This window comes from Carassius auratus, unplaced genomic scaffold, assembly GCF_003368295.1.
Source record: "Carassius auratus strain Wakin unplaced genomic scaffold, ASM336829v1 scaf_tig00021987, whole genome shotgun sequence".
NCBI classification, from domain to species: Eukaryota; Metazoa; Chordata; class Actinopteri; order Cypriniformes; family Cyprinidae; genus Carassius; species Carassius auratus.
The window spans coordinates 252,977-271,686 of NW_020525149.1; the positions used below are offsets into that span (position 1 = coordinate 252,977).

The following is an 18,710-nucleotide window of genomic DNA, read 5'->3' on the forward strand; positions in this document are numbered from 1 at the left end:
GTTTGTCCTTTCTCTGATCACAAATGCAGACATGGTTTTATGTTTATGCAGCGTGTTATGAAAAGCAATTCACAAGTCATAATAACCACTCGTTATGTCCCCAGTTGCAGTGATTTTGTCAAGTAGGACATGTTCCTGGATCAACATCTAACCCATAATTTATTCCTATAATCAGAGGGAAATGATAGCTGATTAACAAAGGTGTAGAAGCACCTGATTGTAAGCCTAAAACAGATATTTTTATAAGATTTATTTCTATCACTGCTTTGAACTGACCACCACACAGAATATGCAGAATATCAAAAACTTTAGGAGTCAGCTGTCCATGGAAGTCCTTAAGATACCAATACAAAAACTTACTCAACAAATCAATATTTGTTGAGTGCATAAATCGTTTTTATTGATATTATCGATAAATATTTAGATTTTTTTTATATCGCACTCCCCTAATATATTTAACGTTTTGTTTAAGAAAAAAATAAATAAATATGAGAAGTGCCCTTTTTTCCCACTTGAGCCCCTGCTCAATGTATGTGCACGTCTCTGCCTCTCATGGTATTGATGAATTGACATGTTACATGCTGTAAAGTGCCTGGTGTGTTTACTTTTGATAGCCTTGGTTTTCAGTAGTAGGCATGAAAGAGAGATGATACAAAACGTTGTATAGCCCAGTTATTAATATTAAAGACAAGTTATATATAAATTTTTTAGGTTCTGGCACAATTTATGTTTCTATTTCTGAAAGCTATCTAAAATAAATTTCTTTTTCAGCTCTGTAAGAAAAAAGAGGGCAAAATGATTTTCTCTGGACCGGCAATGATTCTGGTTCCCTGATATGTACATAAGCTACACCTTCATTCATCCATCAACATTTCTACCTCTACTTGTCATCAAAATTGTGTTTTGTATGGCTACTTGTAATAATGCAGAATATGAGATTAATGGACAGTGTTGCCCCATGTGTGATCCAGGTATGTGTCCTCCTTTACTTATCACCATAACATTTCCATGAGGTCTGATTTAATGAGGTCACATGATATTTTATATATAATTTCTCACATGGTACCAGCCAGTCTTTGAATGATCTCATCATTATTACTGATGAACCTAATAACTGTAATCAGGACGGCCTTGACTGTAATATGCTCATAAAACAATCTATTAAGAATAGACTAAAGGCCTTGTTAAAGGCCTTGTTAAAAATAAATGTCAGCCCTTGAGTATTTCTTAGGTATTTTTGGTGTGCTAGTCGCAGCAGCAGGTGCTGTGCTATTTACAAAAACTACTTTATAAAAAACTATTTTAGTAGCATAATCCACATTTAGACTTCATAGTCCAGGTCAGTGGTTCCCAACCATGTTTCAGGAAGCTCCAAAAGTACACCAAACTTACTTTAAAATGTTTACATTTTACACAATTTAAATAAATATACAGACATACAATAAATACATATAATTATACAAATATATAATTACCTTTGACAGAAGACTGTGTTTTATTACTCATATTAAATGAATGAAAAATAAATGTTTAAAGCCATGAATGTTTTAAAAGTTTTATCTAAAACCAAATGGGGAGCAGACAGTTAAACTCTTATGGATTAGTACAGAGCTTTGATTCACTTAAAGCTGTATGGAAGTATAATTAATGGATCAGCCAGGAAATCATATAATAATAATAATAATACATTTTATTTATGTGCACCTTACGTGACAATCAATGACAACTTGCATGCAAATAAAACAGTTAACAAGCAACAATAAATTGCAAAGCCCACATTAAATGTATGCATTTAGCAGATGCTTTTATCCAAAGCAACTTTGCAACTTTCAGTGCATTCAGGATATACATTTTTTACTAGAATGTGTGTTTCCTGGGTATTGAACCCACAGCCTTTTGTGTTGCTGATGCAGTGCTCTACCACTGAGCAACACAAAGCACGTAAAATAAATTCCACAAATGAGGAGCAGCCAAAAGCATATGAGGAAGAACTAAAGAGAATGAAGACAGTGTTTTCAGTGAAAACATCTGATTTTGAGAGAGAGTATATGTTGAAAGTAGGTCAGATAATTAAGAAGTTTATGTAATTCCTTATAAACAAAAAGCTACATTTTACATTCAATACACTGTTTAACAGGAAGCCAGTGCAGATATGTGTTCCTGCACTAACTGTAATTTGTATAAAAGTTTAAGAGGAAGACCATAAAAAGAGCATTGCAGAAGTAAATATGTGAAGTGACAAGAGTATAAAGCATAATGTCAGTGCTCCTCGTTTACAGTTAATGTTACATATATGATAATAAGCTGTCTGAGTAACCTTGATAATATGTGCTTCAAAGGATAATGTAATATCTAGGCTAACACCCAAGCTTTTAACCTGCACTGAAGGAGCAATTGTAGAACCATATATACATCTAGAAAAACCACTGGTCTTTGAGAAAATATTTTTGTACCTACAAGAAGTAGTCCTGTTTTAACTACTAAGTTTAAGAAAATTGCTTGAAAACCAAGAATTAACTTCAGTCAAACAGTTAGAAAAAGAAAATGGAGAAAGCTTAAACGTAGATTTTGAAGACAGATGGAGATGGGCCATAAAAAGAGGACTCTGGTTTGAGTGATAATTTCTACCATCACAGGTAGTAGGACACTTAAGTCTTCCAAATCCTATCCAGGATCTACACATGGTGGTTCCATAGATCTGGATGCAGGTGCCATATGGTGCCCTGTCACAAAGAAAGTACTTCCTCAGAGGAATTGCGAGGTCTGAGAATCATTCAAAACCTGCTCCTCGTCCTCCCTGACCTTGCACAGGGTCTGTGCAAGGCGACTCATTGGGGTAACGCATAATTGCGCAGGCCTTTGGGACCAGCTGTGCACCAGTGCATCTTTGAAGGAGTGCCTCAATCAGGGAATAGAATGGCTGGCAGTGCGAGGACCCCATAAAGCAACTTCTGGCAGTAAAAGCTGCCTTCCCTGAATTCCCTGTGTGACGAGTGGGGCGGGGCGAGGCTGGTGGAGTGATTGGAAATGAGCGACAGCTGCTCGACCCACGGCTCTCGGCCTCACCCCACTCATCACACCCTGACTTCCTGATCTCCTCATGCACCTCCAAGAAGAAAGGCACTGGGAAAGAGTGCAGTTGTGAGCATCTGGCCACTCTGCTATAAAGCCCAAATTGGTGGAGTGTTAAAGTGATGTTTGTCCTTCTGAAAGTTTTTCCCATCTCCATTTATGGTCAGGATTCCAGCTCAAGGAAGAGTCCTGTTTGTTCCAAAGCTCTTCTGTTCAGGATTATGGAGGCCAAATGCCCCGTGAACCTTTAATGCAGCAGAATTTTCTGATGTCTTCCCTAGATCTGTGTCACAACACAATCCTGTCTCTCAGCTCTGCAGACCTCATGGCTTGGTTTTTGCTCTAATATGTGTTTGCAGCGGTTAGACCTTATATAGACAGTAATGTGCCTTACCAAATCATGTCGTCAATTGAATTTGCTAGAGGTTAACTCCATTTGAAGAACAGAAACAAGGTGATACAACAAAAGTAGGAATTGAAAAAAATAAGGGGTATGAATACTTTTGCTAGTCGCTGTATATGTAGAAGTTTACAAAAGACAAATTGCATTAATGTGTTAATTATTAATGGTAATCATTAATATTGTCTAGGAAAGCAAGTTAAGAACCATTGTGATGAGTACACAAGCACAACATGTGATTCATGTCCTGCGTTGACCTTTACTAATGTTCCTAATGGATTCACAAAATGTCTGCCGTGTTTTGTCTGTGATTCAAGTGAGTAACCTTTTATTTTGCCTTTTTGTTAGTGAGTCATGGTGGTTTCATGTCACCCCTTGCTTAAAAATATATTGCAACAGTTTTTTTTTCTCCAGATGACTTAACATTGACTCATTTGTTTCCTTTCTTGTCAAAGGTAATGGGTTAAGAGAAAAGCAGGCATGTACATCAATATCAGATACAGTGTGTGAACCTCTTCTAGGTTATTACTGTGTAGACTTGCTCTCAAACTGTAAAAAGGCCATGAAACATTCAACCTGCTCACCTGGGCAATACATCAACCAAACCGGTGAGTTATCATTTGAACAGCTTTATTATACAACAATAAAAACTGAAAGGCTGATATGACATCCAAGAACAATAACTCTGCTTGTATTTATATTAAATAACTATTGGAACAATGTAAAAAAAAAAAACTTTTATAATCACAGGAAGGAGGAAGCGGGAACCAGCAAACATTCAAATTAATCTTTAATTACCAAATAAACATAAAACAGCACAACAGCCCCTCGCGGACAACTACCGCACACAAACAAAACCAAAACACAAAATAAAACCCAGGCCTGGTCCTCTCTGGTCCTTCACTGTCGTAACTCCTCTTTTATCCTTCAGAAGCTCCTCCGTGGGACTGGAGACCAGTGAGTGGCGCAGGTGTCACTCATTTCCAATTACTCAACCGGCGTCGCTCCGTTCCCATGGCTCTCAGCCCCACCCTCGTCACAAATATGACTAACTATGACTAGCACCTGGCAAAATCACCTAAAAATCGACTGAATTATGTTTAAATAAATGATTAGTTCTTTGATTATTCAGTATAGAATTGTAAGGTCCACCCACAGTTCCAACGAAGGTAGCCAATGATCCGGCAGAAGGATTCTCACGTGTTGCCATCTTTCCTTTTAATACAGCACAACAATATTAAAATAAATACATTTTCTTATAAGTTTGACCTCTTTTATTCCTCTGATTCCAAAAATGAAAGGGTTAGAAGAGACAAATACTCATTAAATTTAAGTCAGTGTTTGATCATTTAACTCTTTACTTTATATTTGCTCGTTCATTAGGAATCTATGTTGCTCAGGGCGCCTCACGTAGGCAGCTCTATGTGGGCTCCACGATCACAAACTTGCCAGTCTGATCATTAGCCAGAGGTTAGGACTAATACTCACCCAAGCTTACCATTTTTAAAATAGTAGTTCTGTTTAGTCTCCTACAGTTACTCATGTACAACAAGTTAAAGCTCAAAACAATAATCAGCAGTAATGCTAGTACTAGTCTAGCCCCAAGACAGATAACTTAACTTAAGCTGAGACAATAATCAGCTGTTATGACCAGTACTATGACTAGTCCAAATGCACTTATTATGCACTTAACCCTGGATGCAAATCTGCCTACAGTTCCCTGAGCTCTTTGTCACCCTCTCTTAAATATCCAGAAGAACCCCAAAGTTACCAAATGGTTTTGTCTGTTTATTTCAGGGTTTTAGCAAATCACTTTTGGGGGTTTCAAGTGAATTACAAGTAGATTTCTTTGGGAGGTCATTTAGATGAAGGAGGTAATTTGTGTGAAATACCCGGGAATAGTCTGTTTTCAGTATTTATGGGTACCTGTTCTACTGTTAAGAGAATGAGACCCCTTTTACCAAACACTCTGCAGTGTCCTGTGTTTAGATGGAAATGAGGGTAGAGAGGGGGATAGTTATGCATAATTTGTGGAGCTGTTGATTCTATCAGTTGGGTGTGTAGACTTGTGATACAGAATTTAGGTGTTGATTCTCTTAAGAGTTCCTTGTTTTTTCAAACTATGACCTTCTTCTAATTCAGCCAAATCACATCAATAATCATACAGAATCTGAAACACAAAATGAATAATGATGTCACTGTTCCTTTTCCATTTCTGCACCCAAACTTTGAAATTCACTTCCCCTGGCACTCAGAACAGTCACCACTTTTAGTGAATAAAAATATAAAAACTTAAAACTTATTTGTTTAATGAACACTAACACTAATTTACATTGTGTATTTGTCCGGTTTGTTTTCTATTTCTATATCTTTACTACATTATTTGCAACTGAATTGGGCAAATGTCCAATAAAATTTTTTATTTCTTAACAATATTTGTTGCTTTGGTGTACCATGTTCAGTGTCCACGAGCTCGGGAAAGGCGCTATATAAACATATTATTATAATTACTGGTTCACTGTTTTAATTGCTCATGGAGTTGAAACTCGAACTGATACTGTGTATTTCTGCATCTGTTTCTGTAGGAACAGAGTTAAGTGATACAATGTGTGAAGACTGTCCTGTTTGTTCATATTCAAATGGTACATTTTGCAAATGGCATACAAAGTAAGTATCATTATAACATAGCTGTTCCACGCATTCTCAAATGTACAATTGTAATTTTATTTATTAAATTTTTTTTGCACAATTTGCTTAAATGGATTTTTGTGGTTAAATCAAGCTCTCATAAGAGATATATTTGCTCTTCAACTCTCTTACAGCTGTGAATCTCTTGGAAAAACAATAGTCAAAGCAGGAACTGATACGTCTGATGTTGAATGCAGTAATGGAAGATCCTATTTCGGGTTTGTGATTCTGTCGAGCGGAGTATTTGTGGTGCTTTTCATAACTGCATTTATTATAAAGAGAAAAAATAAGCATGACAGTGGTGCTACTCAAGTTACATAAGTTACTTAAATTTGGAACTGTACAGAACTATTTCCCCAAACACCATGTAAAAAGGATGAAATATGTTTATAAACTAACAATTAAACTGATCTGTCTGTGTTCATTGACATTAATTTGTATTTTCTATTTCATTATTTAATGGTCTTCCAAAATAATGTGATGTCTTGAAATAATTAACTATATACATTTTATACAAGTGCCAAAGTCCAGCTGGGAGCGTGCGAGTAAAATACTTAAAAAGTAGTGCAAATCATAATTTTTTATGGCAATGCAACAATGACCCGATTAGTCAGGAGTCAATTCTGTCAGCTGTCCCGAAATCTGAGTGAAAGTCTTGTATCGCAGCATGCGGCAGGTCATGGTGTGCAGTCAGAGACAAGATGCGCTGATGTGAAGCGCGCTCCATGAGAATGTATGGATTCGAAGGCTGGTATCGAATGACTGATTTAATCTTATAGTTTGTGTGGATTTATTTTATGATTCAAACCTACATGCTATGTTGAATAAATGCAGGAATTCCCTCATTATGAACATGAAAGCTGCAAGAATGATTAAACCATTCGATAGCTATAGTCCCCCACCAAAATTTAGGACCTGATTAAATATAACTCTATTATACAGAGATTTGTCAAAAAAAATTCCACAACTTTAAAAAAATATAAAATATATCTTTAGGCCTGGAAATTGCCGTTTTAAAATTGCATGGCATTTCCAGGTTATTCATGACCTTATAGAGTAGACCATATAAAAGCAACTGATGCACGGTCTTAAAGAGTAACTAAACCCTAAACCAACTGTTTTTTACTTAATGATCTGTAAGAATGGGGCTTTATTAGTGCTAATCATTAATTTGAGTAATTTTTTTGACATTTGAGTATAAAGTGTTTTAATTCTACAATATATGGTGTAAAAACGTCTGAACGGTGGCTACTGCAGTTGATTTTTCATATTGGATGTTTGCGGTGGCAGGTGATTGTCAGTGGGTGGAGTCAGGCTCTGACCAGGGGTTTAGTTACCCTTTAATCACTTCAACTGATCCACCAATGTGATTGCGCGAGTGCTCCATTATTAGCTATCTGTTAGCCCGCTTTGCTCCGGGACCTCGTAATTTACATATTAATCACTGGTGGTGCCCACATTTACTTGAAAAATAAGGTGTAAATAATTTACAGCATTAGCTGAGAAAAAAAATTACATCAAGATAATTTTTATTATAATTGAATGTATTTAAAGACAGAGACACAATTTGTTAAAGGGATACTCCACCGTGTTTTCATATTAAACTGTTTTTCCCTTAACTAAGACGAGTTGATACATACCTCTCTCGTCTCAGTGCGTGCACTCAATCGCTTTGGCGCACGGTGACACTTTGAAAGCACTTAGCTTAGCCCATTCATTCAATATGGGCCAAGCAGAGAAGCTACCAAACACCTCCACGTTTTCCCTATTTAAATACAGTTACTCGCGTATAGTGTAACTCGACCTAGGACAAAACACAAAACAAAACGTTGCGCTTTTCTAAGCGTGTAAAATGGATAACTATATTGTATGGTGGAATACCATGGCAAGTGCTTGTAAGCACTTCGTCTTGGCACGCCAAAGCGATTGAGTGCATGCACTGAGACAAGAGAGGTATGTATCAACTTGTCTTAGGTAAGGGAAAAACATAGTTTAATATGAAAACGGTGGAGTATCCCTTTAAGTAAACAATCAAAATATACCAAACTTTTACTTCAAAATGGAATAATATAGGCCCTACCTAACCGTCATTTTTGGGTACTATTACTGTCACAATTGTCAGCTAGAGTGGCCATGAACTCCACAATAACAGACCGGTGTATAAAACTCTCGGACGTATTTTAAGGATCCTGTGCCTTAAACTTTCAATATTTTACATACTTTTGAGAATCCAGCATTTAGTTGATCCTGATAAGCGCTCGTTGTTACAGTGGTAAACACAATGGCTTTCTTCTTTTTTTGGGGGGTTTGGCAGGATGGCATTTTTGTTGCTGTTTGAGTAGATGAATTACTCCAGGATATTGGTTTGTTTTAACTCAGAGGGACTGTCAGCCACATTAAAAGAGTTAACAGCTTAAGTCATTTGTGGATTAATGCATATTGGAGATGCGAACCGTTTAAAACGATTCAGTTCGATTTGGTGAACTGGTTCAAAAAGATCCGGTTACATCGAATGATTCGTTTGCGAACCGGATATGACAAAATGCTTTGTTTTGAACTCTCTCACAACAGACACGGAAGAGAAGACAATGCTGAATAAAGTCGTAGTTTTTTGCTATTTTTGGACCACAATGTATTTTCGATGCTTCAAAATATTCTAACTGACCCTCCGATGTCACATGGACTACTTTAATGATGTTTTTCTTACCTTTCTGGACATGGACAGTAGACCGTACACACAGCTTCACTGGAGGGACTGAGAGCTCTTGGACTAAATCTAAAATATCTTAAACTGTGTTCCAAAGATAAATGGAGGCCTTACCGGTTTGGAAGGACATGAGGGTGAGTTATTAATAACATAATTATGATTTTTGGGTGAACTATCCCTTTAAAGGGGTCATATTATACAATTAAAATTTTTCCTTTCTCTTTGGAGTGTTACAAGCTGTTGTTGCATAAAGAAGATCAGTAAAGTTTCAAAGCCTAAAGTCTCAAATCCAAAGAGAGATTCTTTATTAAGGTTAAGAGTCAATCATGCCCACCTCATTCTAACACGCCCCCACATATCTACATCATGGTGTGTGAAGATTTGCATAACAGCACCCAAAAGTTCACACAAAGAATGCATAACTTTTATTCTCATTGTCGCCGCCGCCATGTTGTGGAGTCGCTGTGTTTCATTATGAAAGCAAAAATACTTTGCATGGCTTTCCAAAAGAGGACAAAACTAGAAATCAGTGGTAAGTATGTCTTTTATATTTAAATAATTTGCCAATGATGATTCAAACACGAGTTTTGTGCAGTGTAGAGTAGGCTTGTTGTATGTTGTTTCTTAGTGTATCCCATCATGCATCATGTTCTGGAAATAAATCATGAGACTTTTTGCCAAGAGAGGTCGAGAGGTCCTGGAAACCTTTGCAATGTAAGTTAAATATTATTAATAATAAGATATTACATATAATTGGGTAGTAAAACAAAGTGCTACACGTTTTATTGCTGCAAATATTAGTATATCAATTTTGTACAACATTTGGAACTGCTTTTTATCACTTCATTAGAAGCACCACAAATTAAAATGATGTCATGTTATAGGGTCTACTGAACAGACATTTAGAAGTTGATTTTAAAATGCAAAGTCTTTCAAAAAAAAAAAAAAAAAAAAAAAAAGCTATGTAAACACTTGCATTTTTACAATACTATAAGTGTGTTCCATAAGCCGGTAGGCCTAATGAAAAGTTTGCCACACACTTGTGGTCTTCATCCTAACTTGAACACTTGGGCCAAATACAGGAAATACATCATAGAAGTAATCAATTGACAAGTGCAAAGACCACAAGTGTGGGTATTTGGACAAAGCATAGGTCAAGTCGCTAGTCTTATTTAATTATGGTGACCATATGAGCCATTTTCCCAGGACGCGTCATTGCCAGGATTTTTACATTGCCTAAAATATTCAGTTTGGCTTTTTGTGCTGTGCAGATCGATCATTGTATGACATTAAATTGTATGACATTAATATTTTACTAATTTACAGAGGTGGTATTGTTGTTAACTTACAAAAATTATGATAATTTGGTGGATAATTAAAAAATGTTCGTTAATCACAGTAGCTTAATCATTCTGATGTAAAATTATCGGTGGCCTGAGGACGCTCTTCTACCATCTGTGCTCAAAACGCTGCTTGAGCGAGTTTCAAGATGCTAAAAATAATATATATACACAGTTATGGACGTGTTAATGTGTGTCTATTTTTGTTCTCAGTATTTTAGTAGCATTTAATGATTATGAACATAAAAGCATAAAAAAAAAAGTTATATACCATCATACCATCGATGAAACCACAAAGCTGACGCGGAGGAATGTATAACTGCAATATAAAGTCATTTTGAGTAGGCTATTATTGCTATCAATATTATTTTCTAAAATAAGCTACATGTAATATAAATATAATTATACATATGGCAAAGTTTTTGCAACAAGTCTCACGTGCAGTCCGTTCATTTATTTGTTCACTCCCTTTTGATATCGTACACTCAACTGCCATACACTATATAGGGATCAGTGAATGAGTGAACGAATGAGTGATTTCGGACACAGCTAGGTTAAACAGTGGCTTAAGATTAATAGGAAAACACCAGACAGGGTTATGTATACATTGTGGTGAAGTGGAAAGTGCAAAACGTGTACTCATGATATGTTTAGGAAATATTCTGAAAAAAGGATTACAGAGGGAATCGAATAATTGATTGAGCTTAAAAAACGGATTGAGTCTGCCTGGCACACAATATATAATTAAGGCTATCATGACTTTTCAAAAAGAAACTCAGTTGTAAACAGGATTTAATATAATAAGGAATTGTTTTGTTGTTGTTACACAGAGTATAATTGAACATTTTATATGCCGTGCACACTTCAGTCCCGCAGATGGCGGTAATGTACTTCGTTTGCAAACCGCCAAAGAAAAACCACAGAAGAAGAAGAAGCGCGTTCGGCTCTGCAGATTTGAAAGTCTACAATTGTATCACACGTGCAATGCAGTTAAGCAAGCTCAAAAACTGCTCGACCGTAATTAATTTACAGTGAGAAATGTCAAAGGAAACATCAGGTAAATATTTCCTGACTTTCAGGGGAGAAATCCCTTACAGCAAAGAAGTAACCATGTCTTGGACATTCGCCTCATAAACATTATTGAACGTAAATTAATATGTGTTTAATAAAGTTCAAATAAGTAAAACGTTGAAGGAAATGATTGGTCTAATTCTAGGGAATTAATAATTTAGCGCATTTAAATGATAAATGTCGATGTAAAACGTTTTCAGTGTAAAGCATGAAAGTGATGACACATGGTTGCTGGTAACGTTACAGAGATTGAACATTGTTTTAGAGAAAACTGGTAATGCCTTGGACATGTTAAGTAAACAGTTTGTAGGTTCTGGCACAGTTTCACTCTACTTTTTAAAAGCCTTCTAACATCAATTTATTTTTCAGCTTCATAAGAAACAAAGAAGGCAGTTTGATCTCCTCTGGACCAGTGATGATTCTTTTAGTTCCTTGAAATGCACATATGTACCTTCATTCATCTGTCAACATTACTACCTCTCATTCTCACCATCAACATTGTACTTTGTATGGCAACATGTAATAATGCAGAATATGAAATTAATGGAGAGTGTTGCCCAATGTGTGATCCAGGTATGTGGCATCCTTCACTCATTACCACAACATATGAGGTCAGATTTAAAGAGGTCAAATTATTATTATTATTATTATTTTGTAATTTGTCACATGGTAACTGGCTTTGAACGGTCTCATCATTATTACTGATGAGGCTAATAACTGTAATATGCTCATGAAACAGTCTTATAAGTTTGGACTGATGTGGTCAAAGCTTTGTTAAAAATGCACTTTTTTTATTATATTAATCATTTAACTTATTTGACAGATGTAGGATTAAGTGATTCCCAACCATGGTTTATGATGCATAAAATGTTTATATTTCACACAGTTGACATAAATATACAGATGTACAATAAATAGAGCTTATATAATTACACATGTGTACAAGTTGTTATTTTCAAAAGATATCTATAATAATGTGTTGGCAATAATTAATATTGTCTAGGAAAAAGAGTTAAGATCCATTGTGATGAGTACACAAGCACAACATGTGATTCATGTCCTGCAATGACCTACGCTAATGTTCCTAATGGATTCACAAAATGTCTACCATGTTTTGTGTGTGATTCAAGTGAGTAACAATTTATTTTGTATCTTGTCACCCCTTGTTTTTATTTCATGTGACCCATTGATTTCAAATATATTGTAACGCTTTCTTTCTCATTTGTTTCCTTTCTTGTCAAAGGTAATGGGTTGAGAGAAAAGCAGGCATGTACATCAATATCAGATACAGTGTGTGAACCTCTTCCAGGTTATTACTGTGTAGACTTGCTCTCAAACTGTAAAAAGGCCATGAAACATTCAACCTGCTCACCTGGGCAATACATCAACCAAACTGGTCAGTCCGTTATCATTCAAACATCTTTATTATACATCCACAAAAACTGAAAAGCTCAGATGACATCTGAGATCAATAACTCCACTTATGTTTATATTAAAAAACTGTACATCTCTCAGTTTGCATATTTTAAACTTACATTTATGCATTTAGCCGACGCTTTTGTCCAAAGCGACTTATACTGCACTCAGGCTATAATTATTATTATTTTTTTTACCAGTTTGTGTTCCCTGGGAATTGAACCCATGACCTTTTGCGCTGTTAACGCAATGCTCTACTACTAAGCCACAGACAGTGTTTGCTTGTGACTGACAGGACCTGACATAACCATCCAAAAATCTACTTGATTACAGTATTATATTATTATAATAAGAAAATAATTATTTGGTTATGTGATTATTCATTTTGTCTATAAGATGCAATACTGAAGAATTTAATAATTTCATTAGCTAATGTGAGACCAGTCACAGCCTTTGTTGATCATGGAGTTGAAACTGAAGTACTTACACTGTGTATTCCTCCATGTGTTTGTACAGGAACAGAATTTAGTGATACGGTGTGTGATATCTGTCCTGATGGTTCATATTCAGATGGTACATTCTGCATACTGCATACAAAGTGAGTTCCATTATTTTAGAATATTGACTTTCCACTCATTCATAAGCCTCAATCGGATGGTAATTGTTTCTCAGGGAGATGAAAGTGATTTTCACCATTTACAGATGGTAGTCAGTTATTTAATTTCTGGTTGAATCCATGATGTCTGTGTTTTTCTCTCACCACCCCCTGTAAAAATCGCTGACCAAATTACTGTTTTTTTAACAAAAACCAAGTTCGTGTGAATCTCTGAATTTACAAGAAGAAATTGATTCAAAATTCAGTGCTTAAACCCTTTTTGAGCACTCCTGAACTATAAGGTACGTTTACTGTTGTACTTCGGTGTAATTTGCATACATATTTATTTCTGAAATGCTGGAAAGTATTTAAAAGAATAATACTTCATAACTGCTCACAGCGACTGGGAGCAGAAAGAGAAGAAAAGCACACAAACATTCGAAATTGGTCTTTAAAATGGTAGCAGCAGGTATGCAATATAGTTTTAAAATGTGTATTATAAATTTATATATAGGATACAGACCTATATTGCCTATAATTATATACAACTATAGCTTGTCTTTCAAAACAGGAGATTTAAATAATAAAATAACAAATAGGAATATATATTGTGAAATGTTTGGAATAATAAAAATATACTTTACATAAGTATTTTTAAATGCATTTTACACAATATTAAGAATACATTTTGTAAATGCCTCAGGGCTCAGTTCTTAGACCACTTCTCTGTCTACATGCATCATTAGGTTCTGTCATTCAGAAACATGGCTTTTCAAACCACTGCTATGCTGATGACACTCATACCTCTCATTCCATCCTGATGATCAAACGGTAGCTGCTCGCATCTCAGCTTGTCTAACAGACATTTCTTCCTGGATGATGGACCGTCACCTTCAACTGAACCTTGCCAACTGCTTGTGGTTCCAGCAAACCCATCGTTTCATCACAATTTCACCATCAAGTTAGGCACATCAACCATAACTCCTTCAAAAACAGCCAGAAGCCTTGGAGTTATGAGTGATGATCAGCTGACTTTCTCAGACCACATTACTAAAACTGTCAGATCCTGCAGATTTGTTTTATTCAACATCAAGAAGATCAAGCCCTTTCTTTCAGAACATGCTGCACAACTCCTTGTTCAAGCTCTTGTTCTGTCCAGGCTGGACTATTGCAATGCCCTCTTGGCAGGTCTTCCAGCCAATTCTATCAAACCTTTACAATTAATCCAGAATGACGCAGCAAGATTAATTTTTAATTAGCCAAAATGAATACACATCACACCTCTGTTTATCAATTTGCACTGGCTTCCAATAGCTGCTCGCATAAAATTCAAGGCATTGATGTTTGCCTACAAAATTACCACTGGCTCTGCACCCATTTACCTAAATTTGTTACTACAGACTTATGTGCCCTCTGGAAGCTTGCGTTCTTCAAGTGAACGTCGCTTGATTGTGCCATCCCAAAGAAGACCAAAGTCACTTTTACGGACTTTTAAATTAAATGTTCCCTCCTGGTGGAATGACCTGCCCAACTCAATCCGAGCAGCTGAGTCCTTAGCCATCTTCAAGAATCGGCTTAAAACACATCTCTTCCATCTTTATTTGACTCTCTAACTTTAACACTCACTATTCTAATTATATTCTTAAATCAAATCAAACTACCTTTCTAATCTTTTTGTTATTATATTTTCTTTTCATTTATTATGCAATTATGTGTGTGTAAAGACCTCTAACACTAGCTTGCTCTATCCTTTTTTTATTCTATCTGTTTTTTATTTATTTATTATATTATTTAAAAGCCCATGCTACATGTACTGTGTTAACCTAACTAAGACTTGTTATAGCACTTATATATCATTGCTCTTTTTGTTGTTTTTGATTTCTTCCACTGTCCTCATTTGTAAGTCGCTTTGGATAAAAGCGTCTGCTAAATGAATAAATGTAAATAAAATTAATTTTATTTACAGCAAACACTCATGTGACTGGCCACATGAGCAGCACATTTCCATGTCTGTATAGGATCACACTGTGAATAAATCACCATCTGAATCCATGAGTTTCATCACTGAGGTGATTTGTAAGTTTATTTTTACAAACATCCACATGAGAAACAATTACCTTCCGATTCAAGTTTTAAAATGCATTTTGTTCATTTGTTGTTCATAATTTGCTTCACTAGATTTTGTAAGTAAATTTAGCTATTTTCTCACAAGCAATATAGTCTTATTTGTAGTTCAACTCTTTTCAACAGGTGTGAATCTCTTGGAAAAACAACAGTTAAAGCCGGAACTGAGATATCTGATGTTGAATGCAGTAAAGGAACACCTTATTTACAGATTTTAATTCCATCTATGTGCGGAGTATTTGTGGTGCTTGTCATACTTGCAGTTACTATAAAGAGAAAAAAGAACCATTCAAGGTTTTTCCTTGATCAAACTTTGATGGCAGACGGTCATCCACACACACAGTAAAAAGAACTCTAACCATGTGATCTGCAAGCAAATGACTGACAATAAAAGAAACAGTTTGTGATTTTTGCTTATCCTATTAATTCATGAAATATAAAAACAAGCACTGTCGAGACATAAAAAAACAAAGTGTAATTTACATGTAAATGTCACCATTACCAAAGTAGTTAAAACTACTATAAACTGGTCATTGTTTACACTTGGTTGCTCTTACTTTTTATTATTTTAGTCCCTTATTTTCTTCCAGACTGTGGCTGAGAATTATTCAGTTTTACAACCTCTCCCAAATTACTCTCACTGTCTTGACCTTTTTGCTTTTACTTAAACAGATGAGAAGCACCCACTGTCTAAACTCATTTGTGTATTTCTACACATCCAAATGCTGTGACATTCCATAACCTCATCATCTGCAGAGAGAAACTGCCATTCAGTTACACCATAATAAATTATGATGGATGTAAAAACATTGAATCGATTTTGTGTTTGTTTTGATTTATTTTATGTATTTCTTTATGTTAAAGGTCAGTAATCATTTATATTTCCTTATTATGTTTTCAAGTAAAACTGTGAGAGTGTGAAACATGTTTTTATTTCCCCCAAATATTCACAAGCCATACATGTTCTTGACTGAAGAAATGTTTTTTTTTTCATTAAATATACCAAATCACTAAAATTTGTCACAAAAATACAAAACACCATGATGGTTATTCACATCACTAAAATAATGCAGCAAACATTTAATTTAAAAGATGTAACTTAAAACTTAATAATGTACTTAACTGATAAGAAAAAACAAGAAGCTGTATTTTACTGTAAAATTACAATAAATGCCCATTAGATCTGTCAAGTTTTTTTCACCATATGGAGTAAGGAAACTTACCGTTAATTAAGTTTTTTTTAAAGTAGCATTTTTAGTCTTTTCACACTAAAATAACCATAATTTTCTACAGTGTATGAATGAGGAGTTCAACAATGAGCTAATCCTTTTCTGTTTCAGTTTGATTTCAAGAGAACGCATAGGTCTGCAAGAAGCCTGTGGAAACACGACCTGTACAAGAAATGAGTCTTGAAGAATCTTGAATTATTGTCTCTCAGATTTCTATGAAATCCCGGTTTACTGTTAAGGCATGCATCAACCAATATCACAGCATGTGAAGCGTCTGAAGATTGTGCTGAACTGCACATAATGTTACATTAACTGGATAGATCTAGAATGTGACCATGTTCGCTTTAAGGATTATCATTTTTATTACACTTCTTCTTCTTAATTATGATCTTTGTTCTTGTCAGTGTGCTCATACTGAATATAAAATAGACAAGCAATGCTGTCCAATGTGTGCCCCTGGTAAGACTGCAAGTTATAGCATATATTGTCTTTATATGTTTATTTACGATTACATTATGAGAAATTTGTTACTTATGAAATTAAATGACATTTCTAATACTTAAATTTTAAAAAGTGCTACAAATATTGTTCAATACTGTCAAATCAAGAACAAATTTTGTGTGCTGCCTTTTTAGGAAACCACGTTCGCTGGCACTGCACAGATGACACCAGCACAACTTGTGTCCCATGCCCTCCATTAACTTTCACTGATGAACCAAATGGCCTCGTGGAATGCTTTCCCTGTACTGTATGTGATGCAAGTGAGTGTTTCCACCTTATAGAAGTTCATCTGAAAATGTTAAGTTGTTGGTAAAAAATGATGTCTGTTAATTCAAGTGATTTAAGATCTGAAGAGTTGCAAGCTAGTTGCTCCAGAAACTGTCCCTGAAAATAAAATTAGCTAGTTAGCTTCAGATGCAACTGCGAATGTATCTTCTAAAAGACAAGTAACTTAATGCTTTATATTTTTCATCCTAGACAGAGGTTTAAGACCGAGTGAAGTATGCACTCGGTCATCAGATACGGTTTGTGGGCCACTGGAGAGATTCTACTGCATTAAAGAAGAGAAAGGCAGCTGCACTTTAGCTGTGAAATATTCTGAATGTAACCCTGGACAATATATCAAACAAGCAGGTAAATGATAAAAATAATAATCATAATGTATTAAAATAATGGAAACATTGTTTATTGTGCTGCATGAATTGTAGTAGACAAACACAAAGGTGACAGTTTAATTGTATCCTTATACTGACTGTCTCTGTAGGACCTGGCTCCACAGATCCTGTATGTGCTGACTGTACAGGTGACACATATTCAAACGGATCTTTCTCATCCTGTTTACCACATACAAAGTGAGTGCACACTTATGCTGTTAATGTGTGATGTGAGTCATTTTTCAGCAAATCTGATCCTGGATATTATTCACAGATGTGAGGCCATGGGACTTGCTGAAACAAATCCAGGGACACATTCATCAGACTCTGAATGTGGAAATCCCTCTACTGCTGTAGCAATCATTCCCTCTATTGTTATAGTTACTTTATTATTAATTACAGTTATAAGTGTTTTAATATTTAAACACATTCGGAAGAAGAAACTATCTAAAAGTTCAGGTAAGCTTTATTCACTTATTTTTGTAGTATGACAGCTATAGTTTTTGTTTTCTATTATGTAATTTTCTATGAAAATTCAACAATCATTTGAGACTGGGACACTTTGAATCATTCATATACACTGTATATTGCTGGATTTAAAAATGATAGTGATGTAAAGAGATAATATAATATTAATATTAGAATATAAGATAATATTAGAATTATATTAGAATGATTTATCATGGATTCATTAAATAAATGCAGCTTTGCCGTCTAATGTATACCATTTTAAAATACATTAAAATATAAAACAGTTATTTCAAATTGTAATCATATTTTACAGAATTAATGTTTTTACAGTATTTTTGATCAAATATATCTTTGGTGAGCATTAAAGATTTATTTCAAAAACATTGTTAAAAACATTAATAATTATACTGTTCTCTCTATTCTTTTCATACAGGGTTGCAGGT

General features: G+C 35.1%; 1 protein-coding gene and 1 long non-coding RNA gene across 2 annotated transcripts; both read left to right on the forward strand.

The window, feature by feature from the left end:
- The first annotated feature begins 777 nt into the window (after window positions 1-777).
- On the forward strand, window positions 778-16,089 carry LOC113077215 (tumor necrosis factor receptor superfamily member 14). Its single transcript, XM_026249666.1, has 6 exons — window positions 778-971; window positions 3,663-3,788; window positions 12,522-12,674; window positions 13,211-13,292; window positions 15,540-15,641; window positions 16,086-16,089. Exons 1-6 carry the CDS (start codon window positions 836-838, stop codon window positions 16,087-16,089), a joined length of 603 nt encoding a protein of 200 aa, XP_026105451.1. The 5' UTR covers window positions 778-835.
- Window positions 16,090-17,653: 1,564 nt separating this feature from the next.
- LOC113077222 (uncharacterized) lies at window positions 17,654-18,249 on the forward strand. Its single transcript, XR_003281279.1, has 3 exons — window positions 17,654-17,776; window positions 17,907-17,994; window positions 18,071-18,249. It is a non-coding gene; the product is annotated as an uncharacterized LOC113077222 (long non-coding RNA).
- The last annotated feature ends 461 nt before the right edge of the window (window positions 18,250-18,710 follow it).